At 46.1% G+C, this 16,535-nt stretch overlaps 3 protein-coding genes and 1 long non-coding RNA gene across 7 annotated transcripts; 1 reads left to right on the top strand and 3 right to left on the bottom strand.

The window, feature by feature from the left end:
* Positions 1-1,593: 1,593 nt before the first annotated feature.
* Positions 1,594-4,133, bottom strand: LOC108041900 (protein ultraspiracle). The gene has a single exon (XM_017119957.2). The coding sequence runs from the start codon at positions 3,710-3,712 to the stop codon at positions 2,189-2,191; it is 1,524 nt and encodes a 507-aa protein (XP_016975446.1). The 5' UTR covers positions 3,713-4,133; the 3' UTR covers positions 1,594-2,188.
* Positions 4,134-4,396: 263 nt separating this feature from the next.
* Positions 4,397-6,206, top strand: LOC108041902. Of its 2 annotated transcripts, XR_001769180.2 has the most exons (4): positions 4,397-4,990; positions 5,125-5,707; positions 5,782-5,991; positions 6,098-6,206. It is a non-coding gene; the product is annotated as an uncharacterized LOC108041902 (long non-coding RNA). The 2 variants fall into 2 exon arrangements; XR_001769179.1 differs by lacking the exon at positions 4,397-4,990 and having other exon boundaries at positions 5,018-5,707.
* On the bottom strand, positions 6,013-7,387 carry LOC108041901 (E3 ubiquitin-protein ligase RNF128). The gene is made up of 2 exons (XM_017119958.2): positions 6,878-7,387; positions 6,013-6,489 (listed from the first exon to the last, which is right to left on the bottom strand). Exons 1-2 carry the CDS (start codon positions 6,997-6,999, stop codon positions 6,132-6,134), a joined length of 480 nt encoding a protein of 159 aa, XP_016975447.1. The 5' UTR covers positions 7,000-7,387; the 3' UTR covers positions 6,013-6,131.
* A 103-nt stretch (positions 7,388-7,490) lies between these two features.
* On the bottom strand, positions 7,491-15,517 carry LOC108041898 (G-protein coupled receptor moody). Of its 3 annotated transcripts, none has more exons than XM_017119954.2 (5): positions 13,079-15,517; positions 10,895-10,984; positions 10,260-10,400; positions 9,236-10,203; positions 7,491-9,168 (listed from the first exon to the last, which is right to left on the bottom strand). In XM_017119954.2, the coding sequence occupies exons 2-5, from the start codon at positions 10,978-10,980 to the stop codon at positions 8,351-8,353; spliced, it is 2,013 nt and encodes a 670-aa protein (XP_016975443.1). In that variant the 5' UTR covers positions 10,981-10,984; positions 13,079-15,517; the 3' UTR covers positions 7,491-8,350. The 3 variants fall into 3 exon arrangements, with proteins under 3 accessions (XP_016975443.1, XP_016975445.1, XP_016975444.1); XM_017119956.2 differs by lacking the exon at positions 13,079-15,517 and adding an exon at positions 11,789-12,114; XM_017119955.2 differs by lacking the exon at positions 13,079-15,517 and adding an exon at positions 11,842-12,113.
* Positions 15,518-16,535: the final 1,018 nt, after the last annotated feature.

Below are 16,535 nucleotides of genomic sequence, written 5' to 3'. Positions count from 1 at the left end.
GCGAATGCGAGACGACAACAACTTGTTGGCCCCCACGTCAGTTTGTCTGCCCCGCCACCCCTCCACTGCCCCCCCCCGGTTTCGCTCCTCGTCTGTCAGCGAGTCTCCGCGGTTCAGACAGCATCCACCCATAACCCCCCTTCCTGGGTCTTCGGAAAACGCCCCCGCATAACTACGAAAATAGCAAATTGTTAATTTCGCTTCGAAAACTCTTTTCCAATACACACACGCAAATCGCAAATCGGCGAAGGAGAAGAGGTTTTTGGGGGGAGCACATGATTTTATTGGCATGCTTTCATGGTTTTTCCGTGCGAAACATTTCATTTTTCATTCCACATTTCACATTTTTCAACACGCTGCTACACATAGGTTTATTTGTGTGGGCCTTTTCTGTTGTTGGTCGGTGGAGAGAGATGATATTTATGAAATTTATTAAATATGCTCACAAGCCACAAAATCAAGGATAGCGATTAGCTAGACCAATAAAAACCTCCCACAATAAGTGTGGACACGCGGTCGTCTCTTTCCCACATTCAACCCCTCTTTTTCGCTCTGTGTGAGAGCTTTTGAAAGCTTACGGTCTTATTTTATTTGAATGGAGGATCTTAGGACACTTTCTTTTTAAAACATAGCACTTTAAGCACCAAGGATCCCCGAAAGCAGAGTATTATATCCGTCGCTTTGTCCTTATTTTAAGCTATTCTTTTAGAGTCAGATATAGAGATGAGAGGGAAAGATATATGGACAGAGATAGAACATAAATTTGCCTATTTATAGATCATAATGTGCGTCGTCAGCGAAGAGTTTTGTTCTTTTTTCGAAAACAATATCTATTCTTAGTCGCTGCTTGTGCGTTAATACCATATTTTTGTAAATACATACTAACATACATTCCCGTTGAGACATAAATTTTTATAAAAATTGACCAAATGCCATCTGAAAGGCAGCAGCATCAAGGTGAGAAGTGGGGGCCAGAAGGTGGCCCACAAACCAAAAATCATTGGGTAAGCACGGCACACAAACCCACATGTAAGTGGTACAGTGCGGATCGAAAAGAATTGGCAACCCTTTCAAGGATCACCGTATGTGTAGAACTTCCAGTTCAAATATTTAAAATATAATATGCTAAACAGGAGTATTCAAAAATACATACTGTTCCGACAATTATGAGGTAATGTTTTTATGTGGATTGATAAGTACCTAATCAACTTGGTGGAATATCACTAGACCGAAGTTCACATTTTAAATCCAATTTCACAAATCAGTTTTTAAATAGAGTGTCTATTTCCAAACAGTTTTCACTGTGAAATTTATTTATTACCTCCATCTAATTATATCACAAATATATTTGGAGGAAAGCCAAAAATTGGAGGGCCCACAGAATAAATCAATTAACTATTAATACACAGATGTGATTAGCAAACTTTGTGTTCAATGGTCACAAATGAAAGACAGTGAAATAACCAGGAACATTTTCAATTTCCAACTTTCGCCATACAGTTCCGAAACGCACCGCTAGTTTATGCAAACAAAGTCAAACATTCGTGCGGAGAATTGGGTAAATCGCAGATGCGCAGATAAAACGACAAGATCTCTTGTTATGCAGTTTATATTTTATACATAGATATATTTTGTTGGTTTTCGTCTGTGTTTTTTGTATCTCGCATGTAATTGATAACGCTTGGGTACAATTATGTTAAAAAGTAATTACAATTGATTTAGAACGGGGCCAGCACCGCAGATATGCGCCTGCCGACATATACATATTTGTATAATGAACTTGTATGTTTACATACGTCTGTAGATCATAACTATGCTATAATTTTTAACCTTTATATATTATTTTTACTCCTTTAGCTTTAGTTAAACTTTTACTTTTTACTTTGCTTGTGTGCTTCTCTTTCTTTTCGTGTTTTGTGTTCTTTTCAAGTTTTGGATTTTGTTTGTTTTTCGTTTACTGGGACATAAACGTCGAGGAGGCTAATCTTCATCTTAAGGAAAACATTTTCTATATCAATAATAATAATATTAGGTAATAAAAAAAAATAAACAATTACATACACATTTAGCGTAATATTAGAGGGGTTTTTGCAGGATATTGGGGGACAGAGAGGAGAAATGCAAACAAACGCAATCACAATGAAACATTATTCGGGCGGAGAATGGAGTCGACGTCAGAGTCCGACCCCTACTCCAGTTTCATCGCCAGGCCGGGCGGCGGCGGCGCCTCCAGCTGTTCAAGGAAGAGCTCCTCCAGCGGCCGGTCGCTGGTGATGCGGAAGAGGAACAGGTGGTCCAGACACTTTAGGCTGATCGATCGCAGCGCGGGCAGGCGCAGCAGCAGCTGCGCGAAGCGTCCATCGTCGCCGGGGTGTTCCAGGCGACAGTGCTCGTCCAGACAGGCGTACACTTTCTCCCGGCACATCTCGATTTCCGCCCGGTTCTTGATCCCGCGTATGTCCGGGTTGTACAGTATAATCGCCTTCAAGCAGGCCAGTTCGCGTCGGTCCAGATTCAGGCGCTTCATCTTCACGCTCAGCTCGGACAGGATGCGATCGAATATGGCCGACACTCCGGCTTTGATCGCACTGTTGCGATGGTAAGAGAAGCTCTGGTTGAGGAACAGCTGCTGCGGCTGCAGTCCCGGTGACCTCCGCTCAAAGGAGCCGTCGTGTCCGAGGCCACCGCCCCCGCCGCCTCCCGAACCGCCGTCATCCAGGGACCCGATGCTGCACCAGGCCACGTTCGCGATGAGCAGCTCGATCCAGGCGGCCTTCAGCAGGATTACCTGGTCGTCCAGCGGCACCTGGGCAAAGTGCGGCATCATGCGCGCGTATTCGACCATCTGGAAGAGCTGCTTGTTGACCACCTGGCACAGGGCGGACACGGCGCCCTTGTAGTCCGGCTGGACTGTGGAATAGGGGCCGACGCGCAGGTAGGTCAACGCCTGATCGCCGCTCTGGGCCTCCGCCCGCTGCTCGGCCTCCAGGATGCGCTCGATCGAGAAGTCCCTGGACACGCTGTTGGTCATGAAGTCGTCGGAGCCGTTGCCGCTTCCCAATCCACCGGATCCAACGCCCAGACCGCCAGAGCTGGAGCCTCCACCGACAGAGCTGGAGCCGACCGAACCCGGACCACTGGCGCTCAGCCTGCCCGCCGCATTGCGAGCTCCGCGCTGACGCTCCTCCTGCACCGCCTCCCGTTTCATGCCGCAGGTGAGGCACTTCTGGTAGCGGCAGTACTGGCACCGGTTCCTCTGCCGCTTGTCGATGATGCAGTTGCGGTTCTCGCGGCACGCATATGTGAGATCCTTGCGCACCGTGCGCTTAAAGAAGCCCTTGCAGCCTTCGCAGCTGTATACGCCGTAATGCTTGCCGCTGGCCCGATCTCCGCAGATGGAGCAGAGGTGCTTGCTGCCGCTCAGCGGATGGTTCGGCGGATACTGCTGCTGGACGGCTGCGGCAGCTGCTGCGGCCGAGTTGGGCGCCTGCGCCATCTGGGCGTCTCCGCCGCTGTTGTTGTTGTTGGAGCTGGCCGAGTTGGAGCCGGGCAGCACGTGGACCATGGACATGGCCTGCATGAAGGGCCCGGGACTCTCGGCCTTGGGCGAGAAGCTGCTGTTGTTGCTGTCATTCAGCTGCGAGATGTCCGGCTTGACCTCCTCCTTGATGTGGCTCAGCCGGAAGCTGGCGTCCTGGTCGCAGTTGTCCATCCTGGGGATGTGGGGCGCTCCTGCTCCTGCTCCTCCTCCAATCTCCTTCCTCCGCGTCGCGTTTCTCTTTCGCTAGTTCGCTTGCTGTGTATGTCTTCGCTCGCTTTCGCCGCTCACTGGGGGTTTCACTTTGCCAACGCCACCGTGTCCGTCCGTGCGTCCGTCCGCTTTTTCGTCCGTGGGGCCGAGTGGAGCAGCTTGCTTCGCTTGCAGTTTCGTTGCTGCTGAGGCCGTTGCTGCATTTACATAATCCCAATCCAATCCCGCTGGAGCCGCGCACTTTTCTCGCTCGCCGCCAAACAATTGCGCTTTTTACCAACAAACAAAGAATGCCAGACTTTCTGACTAATGGATTAAAACCTTTTTTCGCGTCGACATTTTTTCTCAACAAAGACAATCTCACCACGGCGGCGCAACTCACCAGGGTAGAGATGGGCCGTGAGACAGGTTGCGCACTCACGAGTCACGACTTTTGGTCGATGCAAAGCAATGAGAATATTAGCTTGAGTCAAGCTTTTTTGTGTCTTGTTGGATTTATCATTGATAATTAAGCAAATGTTGCTGTTAAAGCAACAGCAAAACCATAATAACAAAGGAATACCTTGGGCTATTACATATATTTAATAAATCCAATGAATACTATATTAGGTATCCTTAATGTAAATTAAAAATAAACAAAAATTTTGAATTTCCTGCCTCGGTTTTTTAAATATGCACTTTAATATAACTTTCTCCCAATTAAAGCGACCGGCAACTTCGTGATTGACAACTAGCGCATCTCTAACTCACCAACCAGAGAGGCTAGAGTTGTTCCCTCTCCCACACAAACTATTACCAGTGGGTGTTTGTGGCCCAATTAAAGCGCTAATGAGTATTGTTTTTATTTAATTTACAGTCGGGTAAAGCCAATCAATCAATCAATCGCGGTTAAAACCAGAGAGCGGTTCCAGCGACAGCCCTGGCACGGCCGAATGCAACGCTGCGTCTGTCTGGCTCCCCACACCACAACGCCCCACACCCACCCACACACTGCCACAGTGCAAATAATTTTGGGTCGCTGCAATTATGTGGAAATGCGAAATGGAGACGAGAATGTGCGCCAATTTCACCGCTGCCGGCGCCAACCTCGACCCAAAATTGCAGCCGACGACGCCGAGAATCGAGCGGTTTGGCCAGTGAACCGCACCGCGAGACCAAGACCAAACCAAACCCAAATTACGCGAAATGCAAATGCAAATGCAACTTACTTGCAGCCAGCGGCTTTGGATGCGTCGCAAGGTTTGTTTTGTTTGTTGTTTACTCACTCTCTATCAAGCGGCTATCAGTTATCAGTGCTCGCGGGCACACACACAGGCACGGACACGGACACACGACGCTGATTTAATTTGTTGCAATTTTTATTGTAATTGTAGCAATACAAAGAGACGCGGTAATTGGCATTCGCAGGGAGTGCGCGCAAGAAGAAGCATTGGATTTCGCGAAACAACAGCTGACAACGGCGTGCAACATTTTGGACGAACTTTTAGAAGTTCGGTCACACTCGAAAGATTCTATTTGTTCGCTATGCAAATGTGTTTCCCGATCTTTGTATAAGTTTTTTAAACAAATAGTGGCTTATGTCGCCATCCCTCGGTAATCGAGCAATCGGGGAAACCAGGAATACATGATGAGGTCTGTGGAGCAGTGTTGAGAAACACTTGTTGTGGAGGCGGGCGGAGAGATTCGAATTCAAACTGGACGCAAGGCCTAAAATGTGAAATAGCGGTCATAAAAAGCCCGCGATTCTCATCCGCTGGCATTTCGGGAAACTAAGAAGATGGATTGGGCGCACTTCAACAGCGCACACTCAACCAGATGAGACTGCGCTATTTCCGAATGCGCCAGGTCGAGGAGGATGCCCAGGACTACTTGCCGTACGTGGACAACACCGAAAGGCCGGACTGACTGGGAGCACCTTGGGTCTCCATTGGGGTCAGGAAATAGTTGAAGAGCCAGGTAAAGTGCAATCAGTATCAGTCCCTCATAGTACCACCCACTAATAGAGCACCTTTTCGACATTTTCATTGCAGCCTGGGATCGTCCCAGCTTTCACATTGGCTCTCCATGTGACCTCCGGAGAATAAGAACTGATGGATTCCATCTGCGGGGCAAGTAACCTCTTCTCCGCTTCCGATTATTGTTCTTCTGTTACTCTTTGTGTCCAAGGCAGAAATAAACCCCATACGTACGAGAAAAGGTCCTTCAACCTGAGGAAAGCCTTCTCCATCGCACTGCCCCTGGTAAGTAGTTATTCTATATTGTTTCAATTTTAAGAATAGTGTTCTTTTAATATCAGGGTTGTACCTGTATAACTGGACAACTTATATTTTTATTTATTTTACATAGCGATTTCTGTTTGTTTGTGTGCTTTTGTGGGCATCTAATCATATTCCGAGTCCGACTCACCACGGAGCTTGCAGAGTCGAGAATTACGAAGGGTTAGCGCACCGATGCGTTCGTTTAGATATTCAATCTCCTCTTGGTACACGCCCGTCTCGTATAGCAGATTTTCGTACTCCCTCATGATCCCGTAATCGCTGGTACTGCTGACGGTGCTGTTGTTGCTGCTGCTGTTGCTGTTGCTGCTGCTGCTGCTGTCGCTGTGACCTTGGCTCTGATTCCGCCCGCTTGTACCGACACCTCCCCGCGCCGATCCGCCTTGCGACGACTCCTCAAAGTCCAGATAGAGCTGAAAGTATGCGGCATTCTCGCAGCGGCAAATGGGGCAAGTTTTTGATCTGGAAAACGGATGGAGATATATGTGCGTTATATGCCAAGTGCAATTTTGATATCATTGTCATTTTCTAGAAAAAACGAACTCTCAAGGTCTGCGATAAAGTTGCAATAAAGTCCGGGGATTCCCTTAAAGAAAATAACCATAACAAATCGGTTATACCTCAAAAGCGTTCAGATAAACTTCTCCATAAGTTTAAAATTTTCCAATGGAAAAGTAATATATGTTTCGGTATAAGTCCATCCCATTTCTTTATATTAAATAAGATCACAGGCACTCAATCTTTTCTTAACCACTTGTTGCTCTTCAGTATCATATTTATGATCTGAGTTTGTTTTGTTTGTTTATCCGCTCTTCTTTCGATTAAAGATTATTGAACAAGAATCACTCACTGCTTCCGCCAGCGGCTTAGGCACTCCTCGTGGAACGCGTGTCCACAGGTACCGGCGTGTATGTTGTCTGCGGTGCGATACCGCTCCGAACAGATCGTGCAGACCACGTTGTTATAGCTCATTTCGTTCTAATTTGCACTTAATTCGATTCGATTCGATTCGATCCGATCAGCATCGATCTTTCGGCGCCGTGTTACTGCTCGCCCGGTGGCAGCGAACTGAATGCGAATGCAACTCGCTGGAACGAGCTTTCCGCTGATAAGCGTCCAGGCAGTCGCCGTTCGTCCCCCCGATTCCACCCCTCGGCAGCTCTCACTCCCGCTGAGCCAGAGCTCGAGCCAACCCACCTTTGTGTACCGCCCCATAAAAGCGGAAAATATGAGCCGCTAAATTGGGTCAGCGATGGCCTACGCCCAGCTTATATACATAGATTGGTCCCAGCCAACTCAAGTGAGATAAAAGCTCTGCTTATTAGCTCTAAATATTATCTTATATGCTTTGATGATATCCACTCCAGTCATTATTCACTGTACTTCACTCGGTATTCAATTCGCCATCCCCACCACGCTATCGTTCCCAGAATTCCGCTGATTTTAAGAATAACAATTAAACATCGGTAGTAAATTACAAGTGTTGTTTATTTATTTAAACATTTATGTTTACGTTCATATTCGATTTGCTTCTATCGTCTTTCGAATGGAGTGCTCGTGGTGGACTAACAATAGGTTCATTTACAAAGGCCTACGTTGGAAAGGAATGTTTGTGTTGGAAATAGTGAACAAGTAATCTAGGAAAAGACTCCGGTTTCAAATAGAAGTATAGTCGTATAGGGCCACGATCTGTGCGCCTTGTACGGGTATATAAGTAAGCATATAAAGTAGAAAAAGAAGGGGTTAATACTAAGCGTGGGCGGTCATAAATATCTACAATCTATAACTAGTACTAAGTAGTGTAGGGTGTAATGGGACGTCGATAGGTCAAATAAATGTGCAGCCATAGGCTAAAACGATATCGGATATATGACAGAGGGTGGGAGAACAATGTATAGCCGAATTTCGACTATCATCAAATAAACAACGTTTTTTTTTCATTAGAAATAGTATGGAACCTGGTACGTCCATTAATTTGGAATACAATAAAGTTTGAAATAAGAAATATAGCAGAAACTAAAGTGTAATTTATGGCACGTCTGTAAAAACTACTCTTTGCTATTGGTAAATACTAAGTATCAAACTACAATTTGTATAGAAAAAATTGCTTACGATATGGGGAATAGAATTTTGACTTCAACACCATATCTGGTAAAGAGTACTTTAAAGATTTGCCAGCTTTTCGCGAGGAGGTCAACAGTTTATGGTATTCTCCACCCATCCACGATATACCGATCTACAATGCCTGGCATATTTTTGTTTATAACGAAAGTAGCATAAGAACTACGCGATTTTTGTTTGTTTTTGGAATTAAAGCATTTCGTTAGTCTTTTGGGAATTTCATCTTGGCCGTCAGCTTGGAGCCGGAAACTGAGACGATTGCCGATGTGTTGGCCGGACCGGAGTTACCCTCTGGAGCAGCGGCATTTGTATTACGCTCAAGGTAGGATTGGTTTCTCTTCGGGCTGTCGACGTTCATGTAGATGTGCGGCTTCGCTGTCGTCGGCTTTTGGGGACTGGTCCCCGCCGCTGCCACTGCTCCTCCTGCTGCTGCCGTTTGAGCCATGGAGAGCGGATGCGTTGGGACTGAGGGCGGCGGAGGAGCCGGCGTGGTGGGCGCCGAGGTCGCCGGCGGCGTGGGCGGCAGCTCCTCCTCCTCCAGTATTATGTCGTCGCCCACCATTGTTATGCGCCGGATCGAGGACGATCCGCTCCCCAGAGATCCAACTCCGGGCCGATAAATGGAGCTGCTGCTGATCCCGATCCCCAAGCCGCTGCTGGAGCTGGGACTGCTGCTGTTGAAGCCGCTGTTGGTGTAGGAGTGATTGTTCTTCTTGAGCGGCAATCGCAGATTGAGGCTGTTGCTGCTGCTGTTGCTGCTTCCGTTGGGAGTCGCCGTGAGGACTGAGGGGGGCGGAGGCGTAACGAAGGGCAGCGGGAGGTTCGACTTGCTTATCAGATCCGGAGCGCGTGTCATCAGTTCCAGGGCCTGGGCTGGCTGGCTTGGCGGCGGGTTCTGCACCGCCGATCCCGATCCCGGTGATCCTGCAACCGCTCCCGTTCCCGCTGCCGTTCCCCCCGACATCTGGGAGACGATTGTGCGGCTGTGGTTGTTGCTCAACCCGGTATCTTTCCATTTCTCTGAAACGAAGAATGACCGTGACTTAGTGCGTGTAGTTCAGGGAGTGGCGCCCGAGTGGACTCGTACCTGCAGCGCTGCTGGCGCCATTGGTCTTTCCGAAGGGCAGGAGGAGGCGTGCGGGCTGGCAGAAGACCACTGTCTTGTAGGCCTTGCGGTACTGCTTGTTCATGATCACATAGATGATCGGATTGATGCAGGCCGACAAATAGAGAAGGATGTAGCTGCAGATATGCAGGCTGGGGTGCTCCACGTTCTTGTCGGCCACCTTGACAATGGTGATGGGCAGGTAGCAGATGACGAAGGACAGGAAGATGGCCAGCACCATCTTGGTGATGCGCCACTCGTTCCGCTTGGCCCGCACCTCGCGCTGATCCTTGACTCTGGTCGGCTGCTGCTTGCCACTGGGCGCCGTCTCCGGCACTTCGGTGGAGAAGCTACTGCTGCTGTCCGAGGAGACGCGGTTGCCCGGTTGGCACTCCCCGCCCGAGGGCAGGGCTCCCGATCCCGTGCTGGCCAGCGGGCGCAGATTGTTGGGTATCGAGTTCTGCTTGGTGGCATGGCGCTTCAGGCGCTGCTCCGACTTGTGGACCACCCAGAAGATCTTGGCGTAGCAGGCAATGATCACCAGACAGGGGATGACGAACGCCGTGATAAACAGCGTCGTCTTGCTGCTGTGTCCGTGGTCGTCGGTCATAATGGAGCAGGTCTGCAGGCGATGATCATAGCCGAAGCGGCCCCATTCTCCGAGAAGCGTGGGCAGTTGCATGCCGTAGGAGAACAGCCAGCAGGCGGCGATCATAGCCGCAATCCAGTGGCTCTTATAGATCCTGGCATACAGTCCGTGGTGGGTGATCATCACATACCGATTGATCGTAATCATTGCGATGCACAGTAGGGAAACTCCGATGTTCCCGTACTGGATAAAGGGAATCAGGCGGCAGAGTACTTGCCCATGGCGCCAGGTTCCTTGGACGAAGCGCAGACCCTGGAAAGGCAGCACCAGTGCGCAGAACAGCAGATCGGCAATACACAAACTACAGAAGGGACAACAAGTTAGCTTGTACTTCAGGTGAAGCTTGGGTAACCTCACCTGATGATAAAGGCGGCGGCCACATTGCGCACCTTGGGACACTTTAGAAGGGCCACCACAGTCAGCAGGTTGCCGGTAATGCCAACAACCATTATGAGAAAGGTCATGACCGCGGCAAAGGTCAAAAGTGACTGCGAGAAGCTGAAAGTAAAATGACGTCATTAGAAGGATGTTCTAGGAATATAATTAGTGAAGGACTACTAACTTATTTTATGTATTAGTTAATACCCATTTCTCTTTTAATTTCATTTAATTTCATATACTGCGTACATGTATTCCCTATTTGACCCCCAATCGATACCATTTTGGCTGTCTATCTCAATGCTCTCACAGAGTGGTCCTCCCAGCCTAAGATCTCTCGACCTTTGGCGCCCATATGGCCCTGTGGCTATCACCATATCGGACTGGCTTCCGCTGGCTACTTACAAGAATTGCCCGTCTTTGTCTGTCGGCCAGCCGAGCGATCGCCACTGGTGCAATGGAGCGCGTAATATTAACGATCTCTTATCGGGCCTCTCCCAGCCGGGGGCTATAATTACCCAGAAGCCACTGATAGCTCCATCTCACTTGGCACCCACTTGGCACATCGTCAACACTCCCAGCTCCCAGTTCCCAGTTCCCTGGCCCCAACTTACCCGCTCTCATCCGCTGGCGGAGCCATAGTCGTCAACGCCTCCAGGGGGGGATAGCCGTCTAGGCTAATGGTTGTCTCGTCACTCATACTTCTGGAAGAGAGGAGGGGAAGGGGCTTTATTAGAGTGCTATCCAATTAAAGATGGTAGATATGTGGACCTGGGAAGAGCTACAGCCTTACTAGCTTCTCGTGGTTAACGAATTAAAACCACTTCGTACAAATTAAAAGATCATGATGTAGTGCCCTAAGATCATGATCTCAAAGATTGTCCAATGTTATTAAATGAAACATCGCATTTATTGAGATTGGTGATATGATTCATTTTTTCCTGCAATAAACTATCAATATAGAATAAATCACTTTCTTAAGTGCCGATTCACTTGCGAAGAAGAAGGCAGGGTTACATCAAAATCAATATTGATTACAACAAATGTTGAGGCTTAACCAAATATTCCCTTGATTTGTTGATTATGTTTGAGTTCCACTTTCTTCTTAAGAGCGATGAACTTGAACGTTGACAAAATCACGACCATCAAGGTTATCAGTCGGCTAGCAAATGTTTGCGGTTGTTGTCCAATCAGTTCCTGTTTCTCAAGAGCCTAAATGCTTTATTAATGATGGATCATTGAATTATTGAATTTATTTTATGTCTCAATAAAGGGATTAACTTTAAAAGGGTGGCGCACATAGATAATATAAGTTGAATACACTTGAAAAAATGAATTTGATCCAGTAACCAACAGTATTACAGAGAATATTTGTATCTTGGTGACATTTTGGGTTTCTGATTCACTTGCTTTGCAACAATAGAAAGTTTTACTTAAAAAAAGTAACAACAGAATGTATATAAAAATGATCTTAGGGTTAGCACGCATAAAATGGATGTCGTATTCACCGGAGATATCTTCGACGATAATTGAAATTAACAAATTTGAATAACTACACCACCTAGGGTTCTCTTTTCTTAAAGCTGTTAACTTGCTCCTGATCCTGTTGACAAGCACGTTTGCTGCTGACCATTCACCGATCCACGATCACTGAACACCGATCGCCACCGCCGACAATCGCCAACTGGCAGCGGCAGTGGCACTTGAGTGGCGTGGCCCAAGTCTGTTAAAAAAAAACTGGCGCTGACTGCATTTTGCGCCGACGCAACACTCGTAACCCGTAAACCATAACCAGCCACCCGGAGTCCGAAGCCCGTAACCCGGCTTGAGGCGTGGCACCCCTTTTGCTCTTCGGGACTATGATAAATTAGTGTCAATTAAATAATTTAAAGAGGTCACACTCGTCTCTGTTTCGGTTTCGGTTGTTCGGCGGCAGTAGTTTCAGTGGCTGTTTCTGCCGCAGCGGCTTCTGCTTCTGCACCACTTGGGGTGCAAAGATCAGCGCCGAACCTTAATTAATTGAGTGACTGTTTGGCGGAGACGGGTGTCTCTGAGGTCTCTAATGTGTGATGCGATGAGAAGTGCTCTGTTCTCCGCTCGAGTGGTCGCTAATCGAGACAAGTGTTATGTTCTTCAACCGCTCTCACGAGTGAGTGAAACATTTAATTTGAAATACATTTATATTTAAAAGAGATTGTAAATCTTGAGATTATTTTGAATAATGGTTGGAAAGCCTAATAAACATGAGACATTTAGACAAACGTTATTTTCCCTGTGTCTCTTATCAAAAATTATGAATAAAAAAAAGAGTTTCAACAGATTTTTATGATCCAATATTCCAAGTTAAAATTAGGAATATTGGTTCTTAAAAATCTTTTGAAACTCTTTTTTTCATTTGAGAAGAAATCATTTCTGATACTCAACGAATCGTTTGAATCTTTATTACGTTACGCTATTGCTTGCTGTGTGTATTTTTTTCACTCTACTGAGAACTTGTAGTAATGAATTTTTACAACTATGGAAATATTAATTTTAGAATATGGGTTCTCAAGGGTGTAATATGAAAATGTGTTGTTTATTAAAAACATAGCATCTCTGTTTGTAACTGAAAGGCTTTAATCTGGATTGTATAACTTATTTGTTTTCTGTGTACTCTGCTCTGTCCTATTTGCCTCTCTGTTCAGGTCATGGCTGCAATTTAGCGTGGCTCAATGGGGCGTATACGCAATCTGTCTGGCTCGCTTTCTTCCACGAGTTTAGAATATGCCGTTATCTTATCGGTTGAAAAGAGTACTTACCTAGTTGAATTTGGTTTTGTTATTTGGTAATCCTCTGCGATTCTAGCGATCGCACGGGTCTCTCTCTCCTTTCTCTCTCCTTGCTTCCCGGTAGTTCCCTTATCAGTGGTCAGGAGGGGATGGTGAGTTGTGGTGAGAAGTGGGGATGGGAAATTGCTTGTTTATTTGTTTTCTGCTCACGTAATCGAAACTAGTGCTGCAGCTGCGATCTCTACACTTTCTGCTCCCCTTTTACTCCATTCCACTCTCCACTCCAATCCAATCAACTCCACTTCACTCCTCTCCTCGACCAGGTAGAGCGAGGTGAGTGAGTGAGTAATGCTGTGAGCAATGTAAACAGTTTACGGCATTCGCATTCGCTGGGGTTATTCATTAATCGTTGTGGTTTTTGTTGTTGCTGGGGGACGCCACTGAATCTGCTGCTTTTATTGTTGTTGTTGCTGTCGGTGATTCAAAAGCCGCCCCGGCTCTCATGACTAATACCTTCGACTCGCGAGATCAGGTAGAGAATAAAAGGGTTACAGGTTGCCAAGATTCAAATCCAAGCCCCAACTCAGCACTAAACACTATCACAAAAACAAAAAAGCAAAGAAATTCGAAAAGGGGCACACGCTCGCGATAAAACCAACGGCATCGAATGTCACTCGATTCGAACTGAAATCGAAGTAACTTTCTGTTTATTACCCGGAATGAGTGGACAATTCGCAGTGGTCGAACGTAACGGACAAATTGCGTATCGCCCGCGTTCTCGGTTCGGATGGGATTCGGATCGGATAGGATCGGATCGTCTATAACTGCCGGATCGAGTGCAGTTCGTCGAGTGCGGGCAGAGCAGCGCGGTCGCGAGTTACGAGTCGCTATATTGATATTGTCAGTTGACAAATAGGAGGCTCTCACTCTCACTCTCGGCCTTAGTCAAACCGTCTCTCTGCTGCTGCCCAGGGCCGTAGCCGGTTTGCCTCCCAGAGGGTTCTAGCCCCCCTGTTAAAAATTCTCCTACCCTCTCTCTCGCCTTCCAGAAGGATGTACAATTTTCATCAAAAGCTCAAGTGGCTTTATAATGACAATAAACAAACTCAAACAACTGATCTGCATAAATATTATTAAAAACTGTCAGCAAAAAAAATTGTCGCCAAACTGTTAGTAAAATTCGTTGCTTGTCTATTGGATTTTTATTCCTTAGCATTAATTTTTAAATTTGTTTTAATTTTAAAAGAGAAAGCAGACCCCTAGACCCCCTTTCACCACGCCCCAGAGCTGCCCCCATGACTTGGCGCTCTCTGCGGTTCTCTCGATCGCTCATATTTCCGCACTCTCGCCTTCTCGGCCGGTGATAGTGCGACAGACAGGGACGGACAGACAGGCGGCCATCTGCCGATCGAGGGGCGGGTGTGGGAGTCAGAGCAGCTCGAACGCTCACTGATTGCCGATCCGATGCATATCGCAGATATGCCCGCTCCTCCTCCTGCCCCTTGCCTTGTGCCCCACAGAAGCAAATGTGCAACAGCAGCAGCAACATCAAGAACAACGATTGCAGCAACAACAGCTGATAAGGCTTCATGCGTCTGCATTCTAATGTTTACACAATTGGACATTCGACATCGATCGAGGCGATCCAACATGGCTGCACTGGGAAAAAAAAGGGACTTTTGTCTCCTACACCGATAAGAATCACAGGAAATTAAGGTCAAAGTTTGGATTGATTCAAATTTTTAAATTTAAAATGTATGTTATGGGGAGAAGTATAAAAACCACATTAGAATGATTCACATTATTCGTGTCAAGCAATCTGAAACATTTAAAACCAAATTACTCAGCGAGAATTCTATAAAATAATACTAAATATAATGTCATTGAATTTCTAAGAACGATTTGACGTGCATTTGTTGTTAATTATTTAATGGTTAATAGAATTATAGAATCATAGAATTTTATGTCGACTATTGTCAGCTAGGAAAGGCAGACTTTTTTCACGTGCAGATATCGAACTGAAGACGTGGCGATTTGTGTGCACTCGCTTTTGTTTGTTGTTTGCTGAGGATTGTGTGAAGAACATGATAGTTTATGGTTTATGGCTATCTAAACATAGGCCCGTGCGTGTGCGTATGCGTTTAAGTACGCCCGAGAAGTTTACATTACCCCGGATCTGAATCAGGAGCGGACGAGGTTGGGTGGGACGTCGATTGGCGTTCGATTCGTATTCACAATCACATCCACAATGGTCGGGTAGCTTCAGTTTCCACTTTAGTGCCCATTCCGTAAGAATTTCCACGTACAGTGGGGGGCGGTAGAATAGCATGGAAAAACCAGTTCTAAGAAAAAAAAAGAGTTAAAAATAAGACTTAAGTTATGTTGAATAAAGATTTTCTGGCTTAATAACAGCAATGTACAAAATCTGGCCAAACATTAGAAAAACTTAATAAATTCTACAAAATACAGACGTCTCCTCTTGTTAAACTTTAAAATATATTGTATTTCTTGTTATTAGCATGTATCGCGGCTTGCGTATTGCAATTCTTATAAATTCATCCGATTTTAACGATTGTAAACAAACATAAAAAAGTTTCTTGTAATAAGGGTGAATGTGATATGGCGCTATATTTTCCTCGAAAACTGTATGCTATTTTTGTGTAGTCGACTGCAATTCCCGGACTACTGGCCTGCATAAAAACAAACATCTAATTCGTATTCGTATTCGTGCCGTTGCCAAAGAGTTTTCCCCGAACCGCTTGTTTTTTCATTTTCAAAAGGCAAACGATACTCAATTTGCCCCAACAGACGACCCGCACTCTGACCCTCGGAAAAAAGAGGGCCGCAGAAAATGGACTTGATTAATTAGGACTAAGTTCGATCTACACTCTGACGTCGAGTGACCCCAGTTGACTCATTTTCCCTAACGGGTTATGGGGGCGCGGAAATCGCGGAAAATGTAGTAATGATTCAGGGTCCGTCGCCCATGAGTGTGTTTTTGTTTTACGCATAGATTCGATCACATGCATATACCATGTACATATTTATAAACCATAATCTCGAGTGAGTCTCGCATAAGTTGTACGATTTTTTTAGTTGCTAGTTCCTCAATTCGAATGGACGCTGCCCATTTATTATCCAGAAAATTGCTAGAGGAAACTTTGCACCCACACAACGCACGGCCCAAGAACCGAAAAGATTTCAATTTCGAAAATGCCCGGAGAGGTGCGTACGGCCCGAATTCAGGGCTGCAAAGAGATACACCCTTTCATCAATTAAAATGTTTCAATATACGAATCATTTTTGAGAAATACATTTTAGGAGTAACATCCCTAAGCCTAGGATTGGCATCGGTCATGTGTCTCCAATCCAGAACAGATATAATATAAAACGGAAAGTGGTGTAAAAATAGAATAATGAATTTAAACGAATTTTACAAAGCACGTTTTCACTTCTGTTTATTCGATTAATAAACGTGACTATATTA

This window comes from Drosophila rhopaloa, unplaced genomic scaffold (assembly GCF_018152115.1).
Source record: "Drosophila rhopaloa isolate 14029-0021.01 unplaced genomic scaffold, ASM1815211v1 contig_3, whole genome shotgun sequence".
NCBI lineage: Eukaryota > Metazoa > Arthropoda > Insecta > Diptera > Drosophilidae > Drosophila > Drosophila rhopaloa.
This window is presented reverse-complemented; position numbering and strand designations above follow the sequence as displayed.